This window comes from Lonchura striata, chromosome 3 (genome assembly GCF_046129695.1).
Source record: "Lonchura striata isolate bLonStr1 chromosome 3, bLonStr1.mat, whole genome shotgun sequence".
NCBI lineage: Eukaryota > Metazoa > Chordata > Aves > Passeriformes > Estrildidae > Lonchura > Lonchura striata.
Genome location: NC_134605.1, coordinates 18,786,547 through 18,806,784, shown reverse-complemented (window position 1 = coordinate 18,806,784; position 20,238 = coordinate 18,786,547). Strand labels below are relative to the sequence as shown.

Genomic DNA, 20,238 nt, shown 5'->3' with positions numbered 1-20,238 from the left:
CCCCTCCAACAATTCAAGGGCAATGTGGCAGGGGAGGGAGAAAACACGGGGAGTAAATCACAGTGCTCCCTGGGTAAACCAGGAAGATGATCTGCCTGTCTCCAAGGACAGATGTCCCTGCTTTCTCTGACAGATGCTCCTCCACACGAACGAGAAGAGCTTTTCATCCAGAAGCTACGGCAGTGCTGCGTTCTTTTTGACTTCATCTCTGACCCCCTCAGTGACCTGAAGTTCAAGGAGGTGAAGCGAGCAGGTCTCAATGAGATGGTGGAATACATCACACACAACCGTGATGTTGTCACCGAGGCCATCTATCCTGAAGCTGTTATCATGGTAGGGCATGGAGCCAGTGTTTGTGTGGCTTGTGTGCCAAAGAAGTAGGGAAATGTGGGAGGAGGAGGGGATGAGGATTTGTCAGAAAGGAGTGTGACCCCAGTCCTACCCATTCCTTATCTACCAAACTGCAGAAAGAGAAGTGTGTGTGGGGGTGGTGGTAGTGACAGTGCCTGCTGTGGGGAGAGGTGGAAGCTCTTGTCTCTGGCACAGACTGCAGTTGGGGAGGTCCTGTGCAGACTGTTGCCCTACAGCCTGACGGAGGGGATCAGCGTGTGGGCACAGCTGTGACAAATCACAGTGTGTAGCACTGCAGTGAAGGATTTGCTGTGTGGAGGACCATCATGAGGTGTCAGAATGTCATTCACACAACTTTTTCACTTGCCTCAGTTTTCAGTGAACCTCTTCCGGACACTCCCACCATCGTCCAATCCCACAGGAGCAGAATTTGATCCTGAAGAAGATGAGCCTACATTAGAGGCTGCCTGGCCACACCTTCAGGTGAGGAGAGGTGGGGGATATAGATCTGGTGAATTTATCTCCGGAAAGTTGAGAGTCCATGTAGATCTGGAGGCTGCCAGCCCTGCCACTGCTGTTTCATCAGCCTGCGAGGGTTGCTGGGGAAAGACCAGGCCTGCCACCCAGGGGTCAGTGGTGGCTCTTATGTAGTGCAGGAAGCAAGGATGTCCTGGGAACTGGCTGATGCCTGTATGCAACGTTCATCTGCAGATGGCTTTAGACAGACTAGGTAAAAACGGTTAAGAAAGTTACAGTGAGCGTGGTTTAGCAGAGCTCAGCAATGGAATTCAGGAGGAAAGCTCGAGACACTTGCTCAGGGGTATGTTGTCAAGCAGACAAAGGCAGAAGAAGAGGCAGGTACTGCAGAATGAAGCAGAAAATACAGAGGAGAAATAAGGTGTCATTCTGCAGCAGTGGTTAATCACTTCTTACTGCTGCAGTTGACATAGGGATGTGAGCATTGACAGAAATAACGTGTCCTCAGCACCAGAGTGCTGTGAATGCTAGGCAGCATTTGTTTTTCAGAATTGAGAAACAAATGGATTTGTGGCAATTGAATGCTGAGCCTTTTGGTCAGCACCTCAGTTTTTTCTTTACTGCTGTCCTTGGCAGCTAGGCCCTACCTGTAGATGCATGGTCCTATCCATTCCAAGTCAGACCTTTCAAATGCATTGATCTTGTTTGGCCTAGTGGCCCCTCAGAACCACTAGGAGGGATGAGAGTGGGCTCAGTCCTCTCAGAGAACAGCAGGACCAGAAGCTGATGTTTCAGCACTGATGTTTCAGCCTTCCTAAAGCAAGCTGCCCTTTGTTTTCCAAGTGGGACACAGCATGCAGCTACCCTGGCTCAGTGAGACCAAGCCAACCTTGAGTCAGTACCCAGGAGGCAGAGGACACTTCTTATTTTTCTGGGGTCTGTTTTATTTCTCTGCTCTTCCGTTATTCGTTGGAGTGTCTCAAGGGCATCCAGTGAGTCTAAGCCTTTGCCGTCTCTGGAGATTTCTGATCTCTGTAGGGATATGTGCTGAAGATAGGAGAAGAGTAGAAGAATTTCCCAGGTGTAATGTCTTAATCTGAGTAGGTGGATGTTACTTTTGGGAGGACCTGAGATGATAAGATCTCATGCAGATTTGGGCAGCTATGTGCCACCAGAGACCTCTGCACATTAAAGCAAGGGCAGCTGAGTTGATCCTACTGGGTAAGGAAACACTGGGTTTTATACTCCTGTTTGGGCTTCCCAGCCTTCCCCTGTATCATTAAGGAGGAGGAAAACATAAAATCTGAAGTAAACATTGGTGAGAGGACAGGGGGATTTCTAAGTAATTTCTCATTTTCCCCCAACAGCTGGTGTATGAGTTCTTCCTCAGGTTCCTGGAGTCGCCTGACTTTCAACCAAATGTAGCCAAGAAATACATTGACCAGAAGTTTGTGCTATCTGTAAGTAATTGTTGCCCCTGCCAGTGTGCATCACCTTTATGAAGGACATGCAGCAGATTTTGGTACTTAATGATGTGACTTTTCTTTATTTGTCCTGAATGAGTAAACAGAATTTTCTGTGCAGGACAAGACTGTGTGCAAGCTGTAGTCACTGGAACTCATAACTCATTGTACAGGTGGAAAGGGGCACAGAGGTCTCACAGGGGAAATCTGGGGAAGTGCAGCTTTTTAGAATGTGCAGGTCTTCACTGTGCTTCTGAAGGTGAAAGAAATGATGATGGTTCCAGCTTGTGATTAGGAGTTCACGTGTTTCAGGGAAATGACCTCTCTGCTCAGGGTGCTGAAGCATCACTCAACTGAAAGAGCTGTTTTTGGCCAAACAGGAGCAGTGCCTGGTGTTGCTGGTAGCTTTGCCCAGACAGGCAGTATGCAGGAACTGACTGAATTTCTCTCCCCACAGCTGCTGGATCTCTTTGACAGTGAAGACCCCAGAGAACGAGACTTCCTAAAAACTATTCTGCACAGGATCTATGGGAAGTTCCTGGGTCTGAGAGCATATGTGAGGAGGCAGATCAATAATATATTTTACAGGTGAGGTCTTTCTTAGTACCATTTAGACTCCCTGTCTCCAGCATTTTTCCTTCCTCTTGCTTATCAAACTGTATCCAGCATTTGGCAATGACTTCTCATCCTTCTCTTTAGGTTCATCTATGAAACAGAGCACCACAATGGGATTGCAGAGCTACTGGAGATCCTGGGAAGGTAGGGCCACTTTTGGGAGAACCCGAGCACCCATAGTGAGAGTGGCCTCCCAGCCCAATGTGCTGTGTGAAAAGGCAGTGCCTTCTTTCAGCAGTCCTTGCAGGAGGCACCTCTTCCAGGGAATCTGTCTGACAGAGCATAAAGTACTCCCCAGCATGCTGATAAATACAGTGGTAGCCTTCTCTTCCCCAGATCTGTCTCCTGTTCTTATGAGTCCAGTCACACTTGTTATCTTCCCTCAGCAGGCAGTGAAAGAAAAGAGCTCCTCACAGCTCTGAGAAGCCTTAGTAATAGACAGCCTTCTGCCAGGTTTCAGCTTCCCTTTTGTTTGTGTCCCTGTTGTGCTGCCATCCTCTGTTCTGTAAAGCACAAGACTCAAGCACTAAGCTGCTTGAGCTGGCCTTCCCCAGAGGTTCTGCCTAAGTGTGTGTGGGCTCAGCCTGGCAGGGGCAGAGCAGAGTCCAGGCTTCATCAGAGGCATTTCCCTGTAGTGCCTGCCAAGAACACTCTTGCTGAGCTCAGTGCGCAGGCTGGGCTGCAGTGACCACACTTTTGGTGGGTGCTTCCTCAAGGGGCTGTTGAGAGCTAGTGTGTCTTGTGAGGTGAGAGATACTGTATTTCTGCTGGGTCAAAATTTTAACTAGGCTCTTGTTTCTTCTCAGCATAATCAATGGGTTTGCTTTGCCTCTGAAGGAAGAGCACAAGATGTTCCTCATCAGAGTCTTGTTACCACTGCACAAAGTGAAGTCTCTCAGTGTGTACCATCCACAGGTGAGAAGTGCTTCAACTTCCCAGGGTAGATTGGGATTTGGCAAAAGCTTATAGCTATTAAAAGCTCTATATATCTGTATTAGTTTATAGCTATCTACCAGGCCACATTGTACAAAGTTCTTGCTGTGAGATGTTCTGGGCTCTGCTAGTCCCATACTATAAGAGTTGTTCTATTCTTGTGGTGTCTGGGCCTGTGCCACTGGATGACAGGAGAGTATCCTGACATTTCCCAGTGTCTTAATGCTGTGGCTTGCTTTGTCTTTCTGTGCTGGAAGCTTGTGAAATATTGGGAGCCTGCTGAAACCAGAGAGGTAAATTTCCTAGCTGCAGTCATCAGCTTTGTGCATGTGGTGTATCAGCTATTAGTCACCACTGAGATATGTGGAGATGTTGGCTCGTTAGTCTGCTAGATTGGTTTAGAGATTAATTTCTTCCAATTTTGAGTACATAACAGAAGAATAGAGAAGATGAGAACTTGGGATAGGAAGTGAAAAAATACGGGTACTAAGTAGAGATATCTGTGCTCTCAGCCCTGTTTCTGTGGGGCAGGGCTTTGTGTCACTCAGGTTTGTTCCTCCCCATTGTGTGCAGCTGTGCTTTCATCTGAATGCATTGGCTGTGAACTGCTCTGGGTGACTGAAGTTTTGTCCTTTAAATTGCATTAATGTCCTGAGCTCAGGCCCTGTCTTCTTAGTCTTAAAGTCTTCACTTGCCATCAGTAAACTGGATTTGTTTAGAGCTGCAATATAATGGTCATGGTGTTACTTCCAGCCTAGGAGGTGATAGCACATAGTCTTGGGTAACTTGAGGAAGCTCTAATCTTGCTATGTTTCTTTCCTACAGCTGGCATACTGTGTTGTACAGTTCTTGGAGAAAGACAGCAGCTTGACAGAGCCAGTGAGTAATAATCTTGCTTCACTTCTGTGTGACAGTCAAATCCCAAAAAGCTTCACAGCTTCCTTAGAGCAGCCTTTTTTCACCCTTGCTGTAAAGAGGCTGGGAGTCAGTGGGATTGTTTACTGCATTTGCCTGGCTCCCTGGGGGTAGAAGGGGCTGTACTGCTCATGTGCAAGCCTTTAACATTCTCTCCTGAAAGCTTCAGGACGAGCTATAATCTTCATTTATGCTTCAGATCTTGGTGTAGCAGAAGGAGCAGGATACCAAGCTGTTCTTCCAGGGCAGAGCTTCTGGCTAATGAGAGATATTGCAGAGACAAAATACATGACCATCTGATGAACCAGGGCTTGTGGGGGCCTGAAATAGTAATAGCTCCTCCAGAGCTGCTGGAGTTGGCTGCAGAATTGTGGGGATGAAATTAGGAACCTGGGACACAACATCTACTTAGGCATGCCACTGTTCCTTCATGAAAGTATTCCCTTCCAGCTTTAGCATCAGTTTGCTACTTTGTAGAGGTAAGTCACATTGTAGATACATTTACCTTCAGGATACATTGCTGGGAAACAGCAGGTTCTAAAACGTGAGCAGTGTAAATGGTGACCTCACATATTCTAGTTACTGGCTGATGAACCTGCAGTGTTAACCAGGCTAAATGCCAGCTTGGCAGAGGGTGCAAGAAGGAGACAAGTGTTTCTCCACCCACTACAGGCCAGGAAATGTCTTCTACAGAGCTGAGCTTCACAGGCTCAAAACAGCAGATGGGCAGAGAACACACACTTCTGTCACTGTAGCAGGGAGCACCAAAAGTGTGAGTGTTTTAATGAGTAATGCTGGCTGAGGTCGTTCTGTTCTCTGGCTCAAATGTGTGTGCTCATGGTGAGCCTGCCTGTACTGGGTAGAAGCTGGTCAGCTGTTGTCAGCTTTCTGGCTCCATAGCTCTGACACCAGCAGTGCTGAAGCAGACTTCCTAGCTTTCCCTTTAAACCTGGGTCCTCCATTTCCTTTGTTCCCAGAAGCCTGCTCTGAAACAAACCGCATAAAGTAGCTTCCTGATCATGCTGAGTACTTCCTGTGGCTGACATCCAGTCCTACAGCCTCCTGCCAAAGCACCTCAAAGGTTGAGGGAGAAGAGAGAAATAGAAATCTGTTGATATTCCTAGGCTTCACTTTGCAACTTATTCAGACAGTAAAGCGCCATAGCTCATCATGCTTTTCTGGATAACTGTTTAGTTGCCCCTAGATTACAGACCGAGGTCTGGCTTGGTGCTTGTGGAAAACAGTGGAATGACCCAATTTCACTACCTCCAGTGGATGTTGTGTTGTGTTTCAACCAGACACACCAAGACCATACTGCCACAACTTGAGTTCTGTTGAAGTGCCTTGCTTGGGAAAGTTTTGAATAGACCCCCAAGATGACTGGTGTTACTGAAGTCTGGAAGAATTACAGGGCTTGTGCATCAGCAAGAATCTGAATGCACATTGAGATGTCACCAGCAGTGCTGGAAAGAGGCCACATTACTCCACGGGTCCACACTTGCCTCAAATGGGCTTCCCAGAAGCTTGCTCAGCAGGGCTTGACATGGTAGCTCTTGCCTCAACAGCAGTCTGAAAGACTGCCAAGTGAGCAAGGCTCAGATGTGCTCAGTAATAGCAAACACAGACTCCACACACCTCACACCACCTTAGTTGTAGGTGAAATGACTTCTGAGTCACTGAAGCTAACTCTTGCCTGAATGGCAGACATGAATAATGACAAACATTGGGGATAATGGACTGCTGGTTTCTCAAGCCTTGAGTTGGCAGAAACATAATGTTCGAATATCTCCAATCCTGTTGTTGCATTGCCCACTATTGTCCCTCTGCTGCTCTGAACTTCCTCTCGAGTGCTGGCTTCAGGATCAAGTAGCTGAAGTACAGAGGTTTGAAAGGGCAGCTCCTATGGCCAGCTGTGTGTGACAGAGTAAGCATCTCTTCTTTCAACAGAGTGTAGGTCTGCAGCATCGTGTATCTTGCCTTTAGCTTGTCTAGAAGCAGATGGGTAGGACAGGAAGCAGTATTAAAACTAAATAAATAAAATCTAGTGAGATGTAGCCCTTCCCTATTCCTGTAAGCAATCATTTTACTCAGCTAGAAGTTGCATCTGCATTGTCATATTTAATTATAACCATTAGGTGCAAACTCCATAAACTTGTGTGTTACATTCTGGAGTCTGTTTCAATTTTGAGTCTCTACAAAGTCTTGCAAGAATGAGTTCCATAATCCAGTTGCTTTTCTGTGAAGTAGTATTTCCTTTCCTTGTCCCAAACCTATCCATGGCTTTATTTATTTGGTGCTCCCCAGTATTCAAGCTCTGTAGTGTTTTGAATAATGACTCTTCAGAGACCTTTTCTATAGCATTTCCAGTTTTATTAGTTGAACTTCTATGGTTACTTTGCATTGTCTGCCAGCTGCTGCCCACTCCAGTTTCACCCTTCTGTGATGGGGATAAGAAATTATTGTAAGTTGTGTGCTTGTAATAAGAAATCATAGCAGCCTAGGTAGAGCTGCTGCCATGAGTGTAACTTTACAGGGTTTGGGCTTTTTTCTTCTTTCTTAGCTGGTCACCCACCCTGACTTACTGAGAAAGTCTGTTCTGTTACTTCCTCCTCCCCTCTTGCTGTTGTGACCAGACACTTAAAAATTTATTTTGCAGCTGGTGTTGACTTTGAGCTTCTAACTGTCTCTGTACTCTTCCTGGTCAGGTGATTGTTGGCTTGCTGAAGTTCTGGCCAAAAACTCACAGTCCCAAAGAGGTGATGTTTTTAAATGAGCTGGAGGAGATCCTGGACGTGATCGAGCCATCTGAGTTTGTGAAAGTTATGGAGCCCTTGTTCAGGCAGTTGGCCAAATGCGTCTCCAGCCCACACTTCCAGGTAGGTTGCAGCTCAGGGAGGAGATACAGTATTGACTTGTAATCCACTTGGCATGTGAGAGTGACACCCCAGTTTTGGGCTTGTATTTGGCATGTGGAGTTGTGACCAGGGTGAGTATTGGGGTGACACATGGTGGGAAGCAGTGAAGAATCCTCAGCACAACCACAGTGTGAGCTCATCCAAAGAGAAAACAGTGTGGATCTGTGGAGCTTCTCCTGCTGCTCAGTGCTGTTCAGCACTGTGTACTGCAGCAGGCTGGGGCACAGGTGATCTGCTACCTCCTGTTCTGGCTAGCAAGGACAAAGGAGATCGATCCAGGGTCACCTCGTTGAAGTGAAACCAAGCACTCTGCAGTATTGGAGAGAGGCCAACCAAAGACACTGTGCTGGGAAAGTCCTCTGTTTTATTCTGGCACAGGTAGTAAAGAGGTTCAGTGGAGAAGTGCTGGAGTCTGTTTCTTCCTTGTTTGCACTGAAGGGAAACTGGTTGTAGTAGCTGGCTTTTATCATCTCTGTGGATGGTTGTCTTAGGTTTAAAATGTACAGGGTGGTGGGACCTGCTAGTAGCTCCTAGCAGGTGTTCTTGGCTCACTGTTTTAGACTGCCATGAAGCATGCCCAGGAAGAAGACAGCTTGCTGATAAAACACTGGTTGACCCACATATAGGTGGAGTGTTAAAGAAGAAATGACTCAGCCATTTCCCAGTGAGAGTGACTCTACAGTGAGGCAGGCTGCTTCAGTTAGTCTTTTGGTATAGAGAGGTACAAAATAATGTGTTTACAAGCCAAAAATAAAGTCAGTCTAGGTCACACATATATGTAATTTTTTTTTTTTTTTTTGTGAAGGACTAGGGGAGTATGATGGAAAACAGCTGGACATGGATTACTAGTGTGGTGGTGGGAACCAAAGGACTAATGTGACCTTTGGGTGTGGAGGCAGCTACCAGAAGGAACTAAGGAGCTTGAATAAAATAGGGTAAAGGCTGGAGGAGAGGCATCCTGTACTTGAGAGCAGCCCTCATCTTTTGCCAAACTCTGAAGAGCAGTACTGAGAAACCTGGAGAAGGTGTAAAAACTTTAAAACCTAAGAGAATTAACCCCAGAGGTGTCCCATACAGTCAAGCTGAACAGTCTACAGCTTGTCTGAAGAGCAAGATTAGGAATTGACTTCTTGGTGAGTCTGAGCACCTTGGTGGGAATGAGTTTTCTCTGAGTGGATTGTGTGTTAAACTAGCGAAAAAGACTTAACCAGATCTTGAAAACTAAAAGTAAGTGAACACAAAGTGAGTTTAATTTCATTTACTTGTGTGGTACAGTATGTTAAGGGAATGTAGCAAGTTTTGCATTATCTGAAATGTAAAACTGAGTCTGGATGTCTCTTTTTTTAGGTTTTCAAGCTACCACTAAATGCAGAAATTATCTGCGTTGTCTGTCACTGTAGAAACTTGTTAGACTTGTTTGTCTTGTTAGAGCAGGATGGCTGCCCCAAGATTTTCCATATTTTCACTTTTACTAAATCAGGGGGTTGAATTGTGGGACTGGTAACTGAAGCATGCTTCAAAGCCCTGAGAGACTTTGTTGTGGGAAAGCCAGGAAGGAATTAAACTTTACAGAGGACAGTCTGAGGAAATGAAGAAGGCTTGGAGCTAATCTGAATTGGGACCTGGAGTAAATGACATTACTGTCCTTAAGAGTTGTGTAAAGGATGTTGGAATCATCGGTATATTGACAGTAGGCTTGTCTATTCAAGAACATGAGGTTTGTCTCAGAAAAGTGAGAAGTGTCTGGCAGAGGCTAAGGTAAAGGAAGGATGAATAGAAGTTCATGAAGGTCAGCCCTGTGCTGTGGGGAAGCATTTGGGCTCCTTGGCTGGGTGGTGGCTTCCCTGTGCACCACAGGTGTTACTGGTAGGAGCCTCTTCAAGGATGCCTTTCTCTCCCGCTGCAGGTGGCAGAGCGAGCGCTGTACTATTGGAACAATGAATATATCATGAGCCTGATCAGCGATAATGCAGCCAAAATCCTCCCAATCATGTTTCCAGCGCTCTACAAGAACTCCAAGAGTCACTGGAACAAGTAGGTCTTTCCCCCCATGCTCTGACACTTACTGGATTGTTTGACCCACTGGCAGTCTTGGGGCACACTGCTGCAGTGCCGCAATGCATGGTGCTTTGTGACAGCAGCTGCTGAGACAGGGGGTTGGTGGTGGTATCAATGTGTATCCTGAAAAAAGGAGATTTCCTGAACCCTCTGAGTTTTCTGTCAGCACCCCAGGAAAACCAAGAGCCTTGTGCCCAGCCAGTCTGCCAGTGTCCTATTAGGGGGACCCTTCATTGAACAGTCCTGCTGTGTCAGTTCAACTGACTTATTCAGGGAAATATGCCAACAGCATAAGAGAAACCACTCAGCAGATCATCCATTTTATTTGATTATGTTCCCTGTTGCTGGTGGCTGCCAGTGCCTGGGAAGGACTTGCACTGACAGTTCATGGAATAACATTCCTCATGAACATAAAATTGTGACAGGTTAAGGTTCAAGGTCTGCCAGTGAAAGTATCTGACTGCAAAAACATATTCAAAGCAATTCAGAGAAGCTCTAATTCCCAGTAAAAGTACCCAGCATGTAGAGTACATTTCTTACCCGCAGGGGAAGAACATGGGTTCAACCTGTTGACTGATGCCAGTAGTTACAATGGAGTCTTCCCTAACTTACTCCTATTCTCAGCTTACTTTTATACTATTTCTTTATGTTTAGGTGAAGCTCAAGTGACTCTTAGTTGTACATGCCTTTGTTATTGATTGGTGTAAAAGTTTCTTGCTTTGCTCAGAGGTGTAGTCAATAAAACACAGAGCATGTGCCCTGTGAGGGGTGGTCACACTCCGGGGTAGGTGATTTTGGGAAGGGGATATGTGTTAATACAATTGTGTTGTAGTGAACTGAGCTCACCTGAGGAGGGTGATTTTGCCTTGGGGATGTGCATTAATACACATTAATGGACATCCCCAACTTTGTGTTGCTCAACTACTTGTGTGGTAGTGAACCAAGCTCACCCAAGGAGAGTGATTTCTCCACAGTTCTTGGCTCGGCCACAGGGCACCTCCTATCTCCCGTGGCTGACAGGCCCTGTGCAGTTTATCAGCTGCAAAGCACCTTCAAGATCCCTCCCTGCCAGGACTCCAAGGGAGCTTGGAGTTTTTCCACTCTACTCCACCCTCTGTTCCATCTCCCTCAGCAGGGGCTGTGGCTGCAGGTTGTGTCTGTGGGGAACCATCCTGGAGCAGGCTTTGAGCGCACCAACAGCATTCCATCCAGGGAGCAGTAGCTGCATTTTACCCTGTCAATCCTGTACTGTTGCAGCTTCTGTTAGGATGTGAATATAACTTCAGAGTCCTCTAATTTTGCCCCCAGCCATCTCTCCACAGGATGGAAAAGGGCCACAGCAAACCAGAATGGCTTGCTTCTGCAAGGGTTGAGCAACCTGCATTTACCAGCCTTGGGGCCATTGAGTCTGCATAGAGTTTGATACTTGCCTATCACTAATGTTGCCAGTCTCTGAGAAGTGTGCGGTAGATTTTCCATCTGACTTCTGGCTGCTTGTTAACTAATGTCCCACCCTTATGTGCTCTATGACCAGAGAATTTGGCTAATACAGTGCTTGACTCCTTGAGTACAGGAAAAACAGAAAAAGGAGAACTAGCTGGGCAGCTGTCCATGTCAAATATTGTCCCCTGTGTCTGATTTGTAGATGCTACTCTGTTTTATGGTTCTCCTATCAACTTCCTTTCTTCTGACGTCTTAATTTAATTCCTTATCTAGTTAATTCAAGTTTCATTAATTTGATTTAACATACTAACTTTAGTGAATTAGCTAAAAATTAATTCTAGGGAGGCTGGACAAGTCCAGAGCTCAGAAAAGGACTTTGTGTTCTTGTCTGAAACTCTTCACCAGTTCCGTGTCCCTGCAGCAGCCAAGATTCATGATTCTGCTGTTCCTGTATTTTCTGGTCTGCTTCCCAGTGGTATTTCAGAAGAAGTTCTGAAAGTCTTTTCCTCTTATTTCTCCTTGTCTTTGAGCAACAGCCATATCTTCTCAGGGAAGGTTGAGTACCTCAGATTCTCCCCTTCCTTCACATATTTCATCTTTTTGGTCAGACAGCCTGCTTAAGTCCAGGAGGGTTGCATCTCTCTTCAGTATCCATTTGCAGAGCTGGTAGAGACACAGAGCTTAGTCTGCTGAATCTCATCTTTTGCCTTTGGGTCAGGTATTTCAGAGACAGCTTCAACACTTGTTTTCATTCTGTAGGAGAGCCTTTGTCCCATAGGGAGTTCACACATTGTGCAAGCTATCCATAAATCACTGACACAGAGCTGACTTTTCTTCTGTGATATTCCATGTGCTGGTTCCCATCTCTTCAGGGCTGCTGCCTGCCTGTGTTTTGGGCAACTCAGCGGAAAAGCTCATGACAAATACTGGCAGCCCAAAAAAGTCATTGTGTGTATGTGGTGTGAACAGTGGGAGGCACTAAAGCCCCCTCAAAAACAGCCTTGAACAGGCCCCTAGCATCTTTCATTTCCCACTTCTAACTGCAAGAAATGAACACATGAATGTATATTTTTGCACTCATTAATCTGACAACAGCAGGCCTGTCCCAGGGTCTTCTCTTTCTTCTCCATCTCTTTCTCCCTGTTGCACAGTTTCTGCTGTGTTTATGGAAGGGATTTTGCCTTGGTAAGAGTTGGGATTGTATGAGAGTCTTTTGCCACATCACTGTAGAATGAGTTGCTGCTGCTGTTACCTCTTGTCTGTGCTGCTGGTGCCAGCTCAGGTGTAAGAACCTGCCCACCATGACTTGTTCTCCTTTCTCATTCTTTGCAGGACAATTCACGGGCTGATCTACAATGCACTGAAGCTCTTCATGGAGATGAACCAAAAGCTTTTTGATGACTGCACACAGCAATACAAGGCAGAGAAGCAGAAGTAAGAGGTTTTTGCCAAGTAACTTGAGCTCATCCTAAAGTCTCCTTGGGGTACAGTAACAGATGGTAGATGCCAGTAGGCAGAGGGGAAGTGGAAAGGTGGTAAGTAGTTCTGTCAAAAAGTAGGATTCCTTACCCATAGCTATGAGTAGGGGTGAGGTGTGCCCTGATAAAAACCCTTTCAGTCCTGCTGAAGCAGGTGGCCTAGAAAAGTTGACAGAGTTTGCTGAGTCATGAGGAAATAGATTGCCAGGTAGAGAATACTCAGCTTTGTTCTGCCTTGGAAATACTTACCAGTTCATAAATGTTGTAGTGATGTCAGTAGAATCCTATTGCTTTAGAAGGGCTTTTCTGAAGAGCTTTGCTGCAGTGGGCGTAATGCATCTTTCATGCCACAGGATGCTTTCAATTTTCCGGTGATAAGGATGGAATAATTCCTGCAGTTTCAAAGAGTGAATGATGGGGATAAAATCTGAGCTCAGCAAGTACCTGTGACATGATGCTGTAAAGAGGAAAGAACTCCACTTTTCTGCTGCCTTGTGCTGATTTTGGTGCTTCTATGGCTTGCCTTGGTGAGCTGAGTCAGTCCAGTAAGCGAGAAGGAAACTTCTTTTTTTTTTGGGATCTATTTTCTGCTGACTTAGTGAAATAAGATAGTAAAAAAAAATGCTCCTCATTTCTGGATGAGCCAGGGCTGCTGGTGGGGAGAGCAGAGCTAATCTGTGTTGGGAGTGTAGAACTCTGGGGTACATTCTGTTGTTTCATGAAATAGGAGTAAATAACTTGATAATAAGTAATAAGTTGATTTATCAATCAGACCTTCAGATAGATAACCTGCTTATGGAGAAATTAAGGATTTTTTAGGCTCTTTTTTCCCATTCTAGGGTGTTAGTGAAGCCCACCAATAACTTCACATATATTTTAAATCACAGTGACAGTACATTTCCTACAAGATCCACCTAGTGTTTCCATCAGGAGTTTTCTCTCCTTGTTTAGCTGCTGACCTGCTGAAGGTGACTGTTCCCAGCACTGGTGTGTGACTGATGGAGAATTGTTCTGAAAAAGCTCAACAAAAGAGCTCAGTGCTGTCCAATAAAAGGATGGGCAGTGCTGCAGTTTTCTGCTCATGTTAAGATGATTTTTTTTTTTTGTCTAGTGCCTCTGTGCCTAATTAGGCTTCAGAAAACCTTGTGCTGTGAACTAGAAAACAGCATGTGTGGGAAGGACTGCATGTGCAAACTCAGTAAAAAGGAAATGGGGAAAAGGAGAGAGTTCTATATTCACTAGTAGGCTGCAACCAGATGTTGAGAGGTCTGATTATGGCTTAGCCTCATTTTTAATGAGGTAACATGCCTACAAGTGACATGCCAGCTCAGGCCTGTCACTGCTGCACCCCTAGCTGTGCAGCCACAGCCAGGGTGGTCATGAGGGACAAACTCTGCAGGGACATGTGGTGAGGCTGTCTCTCTGCTGTTGAATGTAAACGAGCTGACTGCACCTTTCTAGTGTCCAAAACACCTTGAAACTGTTTGGATTGTCAGAGTCCTTTAGAAAAACAGTGAGGAAGTTGGAGCAGATAGTATCTTGTCCTGAATGGGTTATTAATTTGGGGTTTTTTGGGGTTGGTTTGTTGGAGGTGTTTTTGTGACCCTGTGTTTTCTGGTGGAGTAATCTGCTGCTTGAAACCTTTGCAGCTTCATTCTCATTCTAAGCCTACATGACTTTAAAGAGTGTGATGTAATTACAGAGTATAAGAACTTCCTTAACATGGATACATAGGGCACTAGAGAACCAGTAGCTGGGATGAAAACCATGTAGTTAATATAAATAAAGCAATGATTTTAGTGCAGATGTTTAAAATGTAGAAGAGAATAACAAGGGGTTATTCTTACGTCTGTTTGCAGTGAACATTCACTGTTCTATGTGGCCCTGCTGAACAGTCACTTCACATGTGTGCCAGAATCTGTGCCAAGTTCAAGAGCTGTGCCTGGGCTGTTAGGGCAGCTCTCTGGTGTGTTATGGTTAGAGAGAGAAGGAACAGTGGGCAGTGGGACCCCAGTTCTGTTGGAAATTATAGTTTGTCCCTCTGCATCTGGAGGGCACCAGGAAAATGTGTGTTTGAAATCCAGACCGGTGTCATGGTGTTACCCCAGAAACCAGACACTCTGCTCTACTCCTGGCAGCGCAAAGCCAGGCCAAAAGTGCCTGTGCAGCCCAGTGTTGCTACCCTGTGCTCTGAGGTGAGCAAGGAGCATGCCTGCCTACCCTCTGCTAGTGTAGTGTATCCCCTCTCCTTGCCTCATCTCACCTGTAGTCTTAGAATTAGGTAGAATTAGGGGTCTCTGAATAACAGAGCAGCTCTTCCCTTTGCCTGCACTTTTCTGCTGTCTCTTGGCTTTTATCATCCTGTGAATGAAAGCTGCGCTTTCCTCAGGAGTTCACACTTGCTCTCACTCTCTCTGTGCAGGGGAAGGTTCAGGATGAAGGAACGAGAAGAAATGTGGCAGAAAATAGAGGAGTTGGCTCGACTGAACCCCCAGGTGAGTGACAATAGGACCTAGAATGAATGAGGCAAGAATGTGCAGGGTCTTGACCTGCTTCCTCAGCCCATGAGAGCAGGTTTTGGCCTCTGATCTCAGTCCTGTGGACACTGCTGCAGCAGGGGTGTGTCTCTCCCAAAAACCAGTGTCCTAGAAATGTTGGCAGTGTTTTATCAGGCTGGCCATCTATAGCACTGACCTCTTAAGTACTGCCTTATAGAGAGCATGTATGTGTTCATGGACCACGCTCTGAACTGCAGCTGCACATGCAATGTGCTGGGAGTCAGAGGGGACAGGGGAGGCGAGGATACTGTTACCTGCCTGTATCCCTACTGCTGCCTTTCCGGGGGCCAGAGAAGGCAGCTGGGAGAACTTGTGCTGTGCCGTGTTAGCATGCTGGGGGAGAAGGTGTGGTGTTGGATGGAGTGCTGACTCTCCAGCTGTCTGTGTTGTCTGCAGTACCCCATGTATTATGCACCTCTACCCTTGCCTTCTGTGTGCTGTATGGAAACGGAGACCCCAACTGCAGAGGATATACAGCTACTGAAGAAAACAGTGGAGACGGAGGCCGTACAGGTGTGTAGGTGACTCAGGTCCTTTCACAGTTGCTCCCAGTCCAGCCAGGACATCAGCATAGCCAGAGCTGGCTCTTTCCAAATGTTCTGAAGGTAAATGCCACTACTCTCACCCCTCATCATTAAGAGATCAACCTGTAGTCTGAAGAGTGGAGTTTATCTAACCTTCTCACTCTGGAAAAAGTGCCAGTGGGACTTTCTTGTGTCCTTTTGGTCTGTATTTGGCTGTCAGCCTGTTCTGAAGCATGCTGCAGTGCCACTCAGCATAACCTAGAGCAGTTGGAGTCAGAGGCTGAAGGCATGAAGGGGTTTGCTACTGATTCCTGACTCCTTTGATTTGTTTGTAGATGCTGAAAGACATTAAGAAGGACAAAGTTTTGCTGCGCCGGAAGTCTGAGCTTCCGCAGGACGTCTACACTATAAAAGCCTTGGAGGCCCACAAGAGAGCAGAAGAGTTTCTCACCTCAAGCCAGGAGGCTCTCTGACGGGCTCAGGAGCTGGCCCAGGAAGCTCTGCCCCATCCCTTTCCTCCAGGGGTCATGGAAGTGCACTCAGTTCTCATGTATAAGTAAGGAATTAACATGGTGAGCTGTGCCTGTCCTCCACTCCATCTGCATACCTCCAGGGTAGATCTGATTTTATGTTATAACTTGTATCTCACCACTGTTGTGTCCTCCTGCTTTTTCTCCGTCCTCCTGTTTTCCCACCTGGCTCTGCAAGCATTAGGGGAGCCTGCCTGACCTCTGCTTTTATCAGTCCAGGCAGGACTCACTTCAGTGTGAGATGCCACCTGATTCTTACTCTGCCAGGAAGCCAGAGCCTTGCTCAGGCTCTGTGTTGGGCAGAGCCTTCCATGCATGGCTCAGCGTGCTGCTCCAAACTCCAAGTGCCCATCTCTGCCCCTGTGCTGCATGTGCAGCTGAGCCCTGGCATGGTCAGAGGCCAGGCTGAGCTTTGGGGAAAAGCAGAGTTTGTGAAGGCTCTGCTGCCTCTCCAGCCTGCCTTGGGGTGCAGCTCCACAGCTGAAGGGTCTTAATGTACAGCAGAGGAAATGTTTACTTACACCTTTCTTTTGCTACAAGCTCCTTGTTTTATTCCCCTGTCAGTGGAGTGGGGGTTCAGTGCTTTGCCACCCCCAGTTAAGCTGGGTGCAAGCACTACATACTATTGCAGTCCTCCCTTTAGAGCATCCTTAGAAGCTCTCTTGTGAGAAAGTGAATTACTTCTGCTGTTTGTGTTGGTTCGTGCAGACTCATTTCCTTCCCGATGTCTCGGGTTAATTGTGGGCCCAGAATTAACTTCTCGCTGTGTAGCAGGTGTCAGCCACTGACTTCCACCTTCTTCCTCTACCTGCTCAATTAAAATACTCCTTCAGCTCTCCCTTTGTCTCTGTATCCCATCCTTAGCTCTTCAGGGCCAGGGTTTCTAGGAAGCTTGTGCTGCTAGTCATTTCCGCAAGCCAGTGGAAGCAGTGGCTACACCTCATGGGGTGTGGCTGAGTTTGATTGTTCAGTTGTCTCCTCATTATTATCAATGGCTAAGCACTTCTGCTGAATCGCTTCTGTGGGTGCTCTGAGCAAAGTTCACCTGTCCTGTTACGTGTGCACCTGCTGTGGCCCGAGGCCCTTGTTAGATGTCACATGGTGCATCGGGGTGCTAACTTAGCATTTAGAAACACTTGCTGATAGCCCAGGGGCTTGCGCAGCACTTGGGTGCTACTGTGATCCAGCTTTCACCCCTGTTGTTTGTGGTGCAGATTTAGTGCCAGGCCAAGGTGCCACCTCAGAGGCTGGGTGTCATAGAGGGGGAGTCCTTGCTTCTTACCTGCTGCACCTGCTTTCTTGACACATAAGCTTAAGTGGGTTTGCAGCAGTGCAGGGAGCCTGTGGGGTTGGGGCTGGCCTGACACTGCTTTGCAATGGCACGGGATGTTGTAGAAGGTTCTGGTGTATCTGCCTGTCCTCACCAGTAAACCATTTACAGGTCAGAGGATCACCCCCTCTAATCTTTCTGCTGGTGTGCAGCACATCTTTCCTCCAACCCCAGTGAGGCTGTTTTGACCTGTGTATCCTGCATCCCTGCCCCGTGTAGCTCTCTCCCAGCTCAGCCCTTATCAGGAATGCCACCATCTCTTGGGAGGAGCTGGCAGGTGCATGTGTGAGATCCCCCCAGTCACACAGGGCCCCACCTCCCCTCCGCCTCACACAACGGGCCAGTTCATCAGGAGACTTCCGAAACACCTCAGGGAGGTTATTGCTTATTTTGAACATTAGTCTGAGCTCATGATCAGCTGCCAATCAATTACCTCACGCCTGGCACAGCATGTGGACATGCACCGGGTGGTGCCAGAGCAGCACAGCGGAAATGAAGGCTGCCAGGCTCAGGCTGGGCAGGAGGCTCCTTCCTGTTGGAGCACAGGCTCTCCAACTGGCTGCTTGCATTGCGCTGTAAGCCAAGACCTCATTTTTAGATTGCTACAGCATGGTGTGCCCTCACTTGAGCCTGCTTGCTGCTGCGCAGTGGCTGCCTTTCCCCGCTGTGGGCTGCTCTGCCTGTGGAGGGAACAGAATCTTGTGGTGTGCAGGGGCTGGCACTGTCCTGCAGATGATCTGTCTCTGCTGGCAGCCCCTGACCCTGGCCAGAGGAATGCTGCTGGGGTTGTGCCATGTGCAGGGGCAGGATTGTAACACATCATGATTATGTGCTGTACAGCTTTGATGTTCCCATAGCTTTTTGTGTCTTGTTTTGGGTCAGGGAACTTAGGCTTAGTACCTTCACATTATCCTTTGTTTGCTGCCTATTCATTCCAGTGTCCTGGACACCTCAGAAGGGGACCATGTGAGACAAGGGGGAGTGTGCTCACCCTCTCACTACATGTACTGCTCATAGGCAGACCTGCATCTGCCACGCTACGGCTACCCCCTGCTCAATACTTGGTTTCTAGCATTAGTGCTGCTCATTTCTGCCTATGCCTTTCCCCACATCAGCCAAATGGACAGAACTGGAGCTGCCTCTTCCACTCCACCTGGCTTGCTCCTCCCAAGGGAAAAAGCAAAACTACTGCATTCACACCCTGGACACAAGTATTAAGCTGCTTACAGTTCATATGTACATATGGTGTACTTTATTTTCAGTAGAGCATTACATAGTATGAAAGTGTTGGATTTTGTACAGATGTCCCTGTATGTACAGAACTAAATAAAACCAATCTCTTGGAATGACACATCTTGCTCCACCTGTGATATTCCAACACACAGACCCTATCCTGAGAGGAGGGGCCCTAGCCTGGAGAGTGACTTCTCTGGTACTGTCAGCATGGGGCCAAGTCCATGGGCAAAGCCAGCCAAGCCCCATCGCCGCATATGCATCCAGGCATGGAAAGCAATCTTCCTCAGAGGTAGAGGAAGCCAGCACAAGGTCATCACATTGACTTATTCACCAACCAGAACCCAGAAAAAGGAGGGGGAAGGAAAATCAGACAATGTCAGTGGGACAAACTGGAAGGTTGATACTGGCAAGTCCTGTCAGCACCTGGCTCGGAGGCAGTGGGTACTTCCAGGGTGGAGGGAGGGCTGGGGTTTGCAGCCCCTGTGCCACAGCCCAGCACTCAGTTCCACTGAGGCCGGGGGCCGCCGAGGCTCTGCCGGGCCTGCAGCGTGCGCTGCACCACGTCCTTCCACTGCTCCTCCGAGATCTGGCTAGCCCAGGCTGGGATGCCCAGGGTGGGCAGCTTCACGCTGGCCATCGTCCTCTTCACCAGCTCCACATGCTCTGGGAACAGAGAGGCCGTGAGACCGCGGCGGAGCCCCGGGAGCGTCCTGCCGGAGACGCGGTTACCTGCATCCATGGGGATGGAGCTGTGGCTGCTCTGAGCCGTGGCGCCCTCCGCTGCTTCCTCCTCATTCTCCTCCTCGCTGTCCACCGGCGGGTCGGGCAGGTGCAGCCTCAGCATCTGCGGAGAAAGGCGGGCAGCGGGGGTCGGGGCAGCGGGGGTCGGGGCAGCGGGGGTCGGGGCCGCGGGTGCCCCCAGCCCCGGCCCGGCGGGAGGCGCTGGGCGGTACCTGCAGCCGCTCCTGCAGGCCGGGGCCCGCGTCGCCGAGGCCCTGCTCCGGTTCCTGGCTCAAGGGCTGATACAAGTACCCGCCGCCTTCCTCCTCTTCCTCCTCCTCCTCCTCCTCATCGCCGCTCCACCCCGCCGCGCCGTCAGGGCCCTCCGGCGGCCCGGGCTCCCGGGGACAGACGCGCTCGGGGCCCATGCTCCGCACCACCGCCATACACCGGGCGCGGCGCCGAGGAGGTGCCGCCGCCGCCGCCCGGAACCTCCGCGGCCGCCGCGGGGCACTGTGGGTGTTGTAGTCCCGAAGCGGGCCCCGGGCGCGGCGGGCGGCGCCGCCGGCACGCGCCGCCGGTGCCATCGAGTGTCGCCATCGAGTGTTGCCATCTCGGTCTGGGCCCGAGCGGCGCGCCGGGGCCGGGCCCGGGCGGGGCGGGGAACCCACGGAGCCCTCCCTGAGGGAGGC

At 48.4% G+C, this 20,238-nt stretch overlaps 2 protein-coding genes across 3 annotated transcripts in view; one reads left to right on the top strand and one right to left on the bottom strand.

Annotated features, from left to right (window-relative positions):
• PPP2R5D (protein phosphatase 2 regulatory subunit B'delta) overlaps positions 1 to 18,941 on the top strand; it is a 27,787-nt gene extending 8,846 nt beyond the window's left edge. For both annotated transcript variants that reach the window (XM_021534849.2, XM_021534851.2), the window contains exons 4-16: positions 134 to 333; positions 724 to 834; positions 2,196 to 2,288; positions 2,749 to 2,879; positions 2,991 to 3,050; positions 3,713 to 3,821; positions 4,665 to 4,718; positions 7,460 to 7,630; positions 9,576 to 9,703; positions 12,503 to 12,604; positions 15,071 to 15,143; positions 15,603 to 15,719; positions 16,066 to 18,941. In XM_021534849.2, coding sequence (XP_021390524.1) covers positions 134 to 333; positions 724 to 834; positions 2,196 to 2,288; positions 2,749 to 2,879; positions 2,991 to 3,050; positions 3,713 to 3,821; positions 4,665 to 4,718; positions 7,460 to 7,630; positions 9,576 to 9,703; positions 12,503 to 12,604; positions 15,071 to 15,143; positions 15,603 to 15,719; positions 16,066 to 16,203 — 1,487 coding nt within the window. In that variant the 3' untranslated portion in view covers positions 16,204 to 18,941. The remainder of the gene's footprint in view (positions 1 to 133; positions 334 to 723; positions 835 to 2,195; positions 2,289 to 2,748; positions 2,880 to 2,990; positions 3,051 to 3,712; positions 3,822 to 4,664; positions 4,719 to 7,459; positions 7,631 to 9,575; positions 9,704 to 12,502; positions 12,605 to 15,070; positions 15,144 to 15,602; positions 15,720 to 16,065) is intronic.
• Positions 18,820 to 20,133, bottom strand: MEA1 (male-enhanced antigen 1). Its single transcript, XM_021534852.2, has 3 exons — positions 19,780 to 20,133; positions 19,556 to 19,670; positions 18,820 to 19,489 (listed from the first exon to the last, which is right to left on the bottom strand). Exons 1-3 carry the CDS (start codon positions 20,131 to 20,133, stop codon positions 19,326 to 19,328), a joined length of 633 nt encoding a protein of 210 aa, XP_021390527.2. The 3' UTR covers positions 18,820 to 19,325.
• Between the last annotated feature and the right edge of the window lie 105 nt (positions 20,134 to 20,238).

Bases quoted from the DNA above. Each gene is read 5' to 3' on its own strand.
- MEA1 (XM_021534852.2), bottom strand. From the start codon at position 20,133: ATGGCACCGGCGGCGCGTGCCGGCGGCGCCGCCCGCCGCGCCCGGGGC. The intron at 19,671-19,779 runs GTACCGCCCAGC...CTTTCTCCGCAG, and splicing joins GCCTGCAGGAGCGGCTGCAG to ATGCTGAGGCTGCACCTGCC. The intron at 19,490-19,555 runs GTAACCGCGTCT...CTCTGTTCCCAG, and splicing joins CTCCATCCCCATGGATGCAG to AGCATGTGGAGCTGGTGAAG.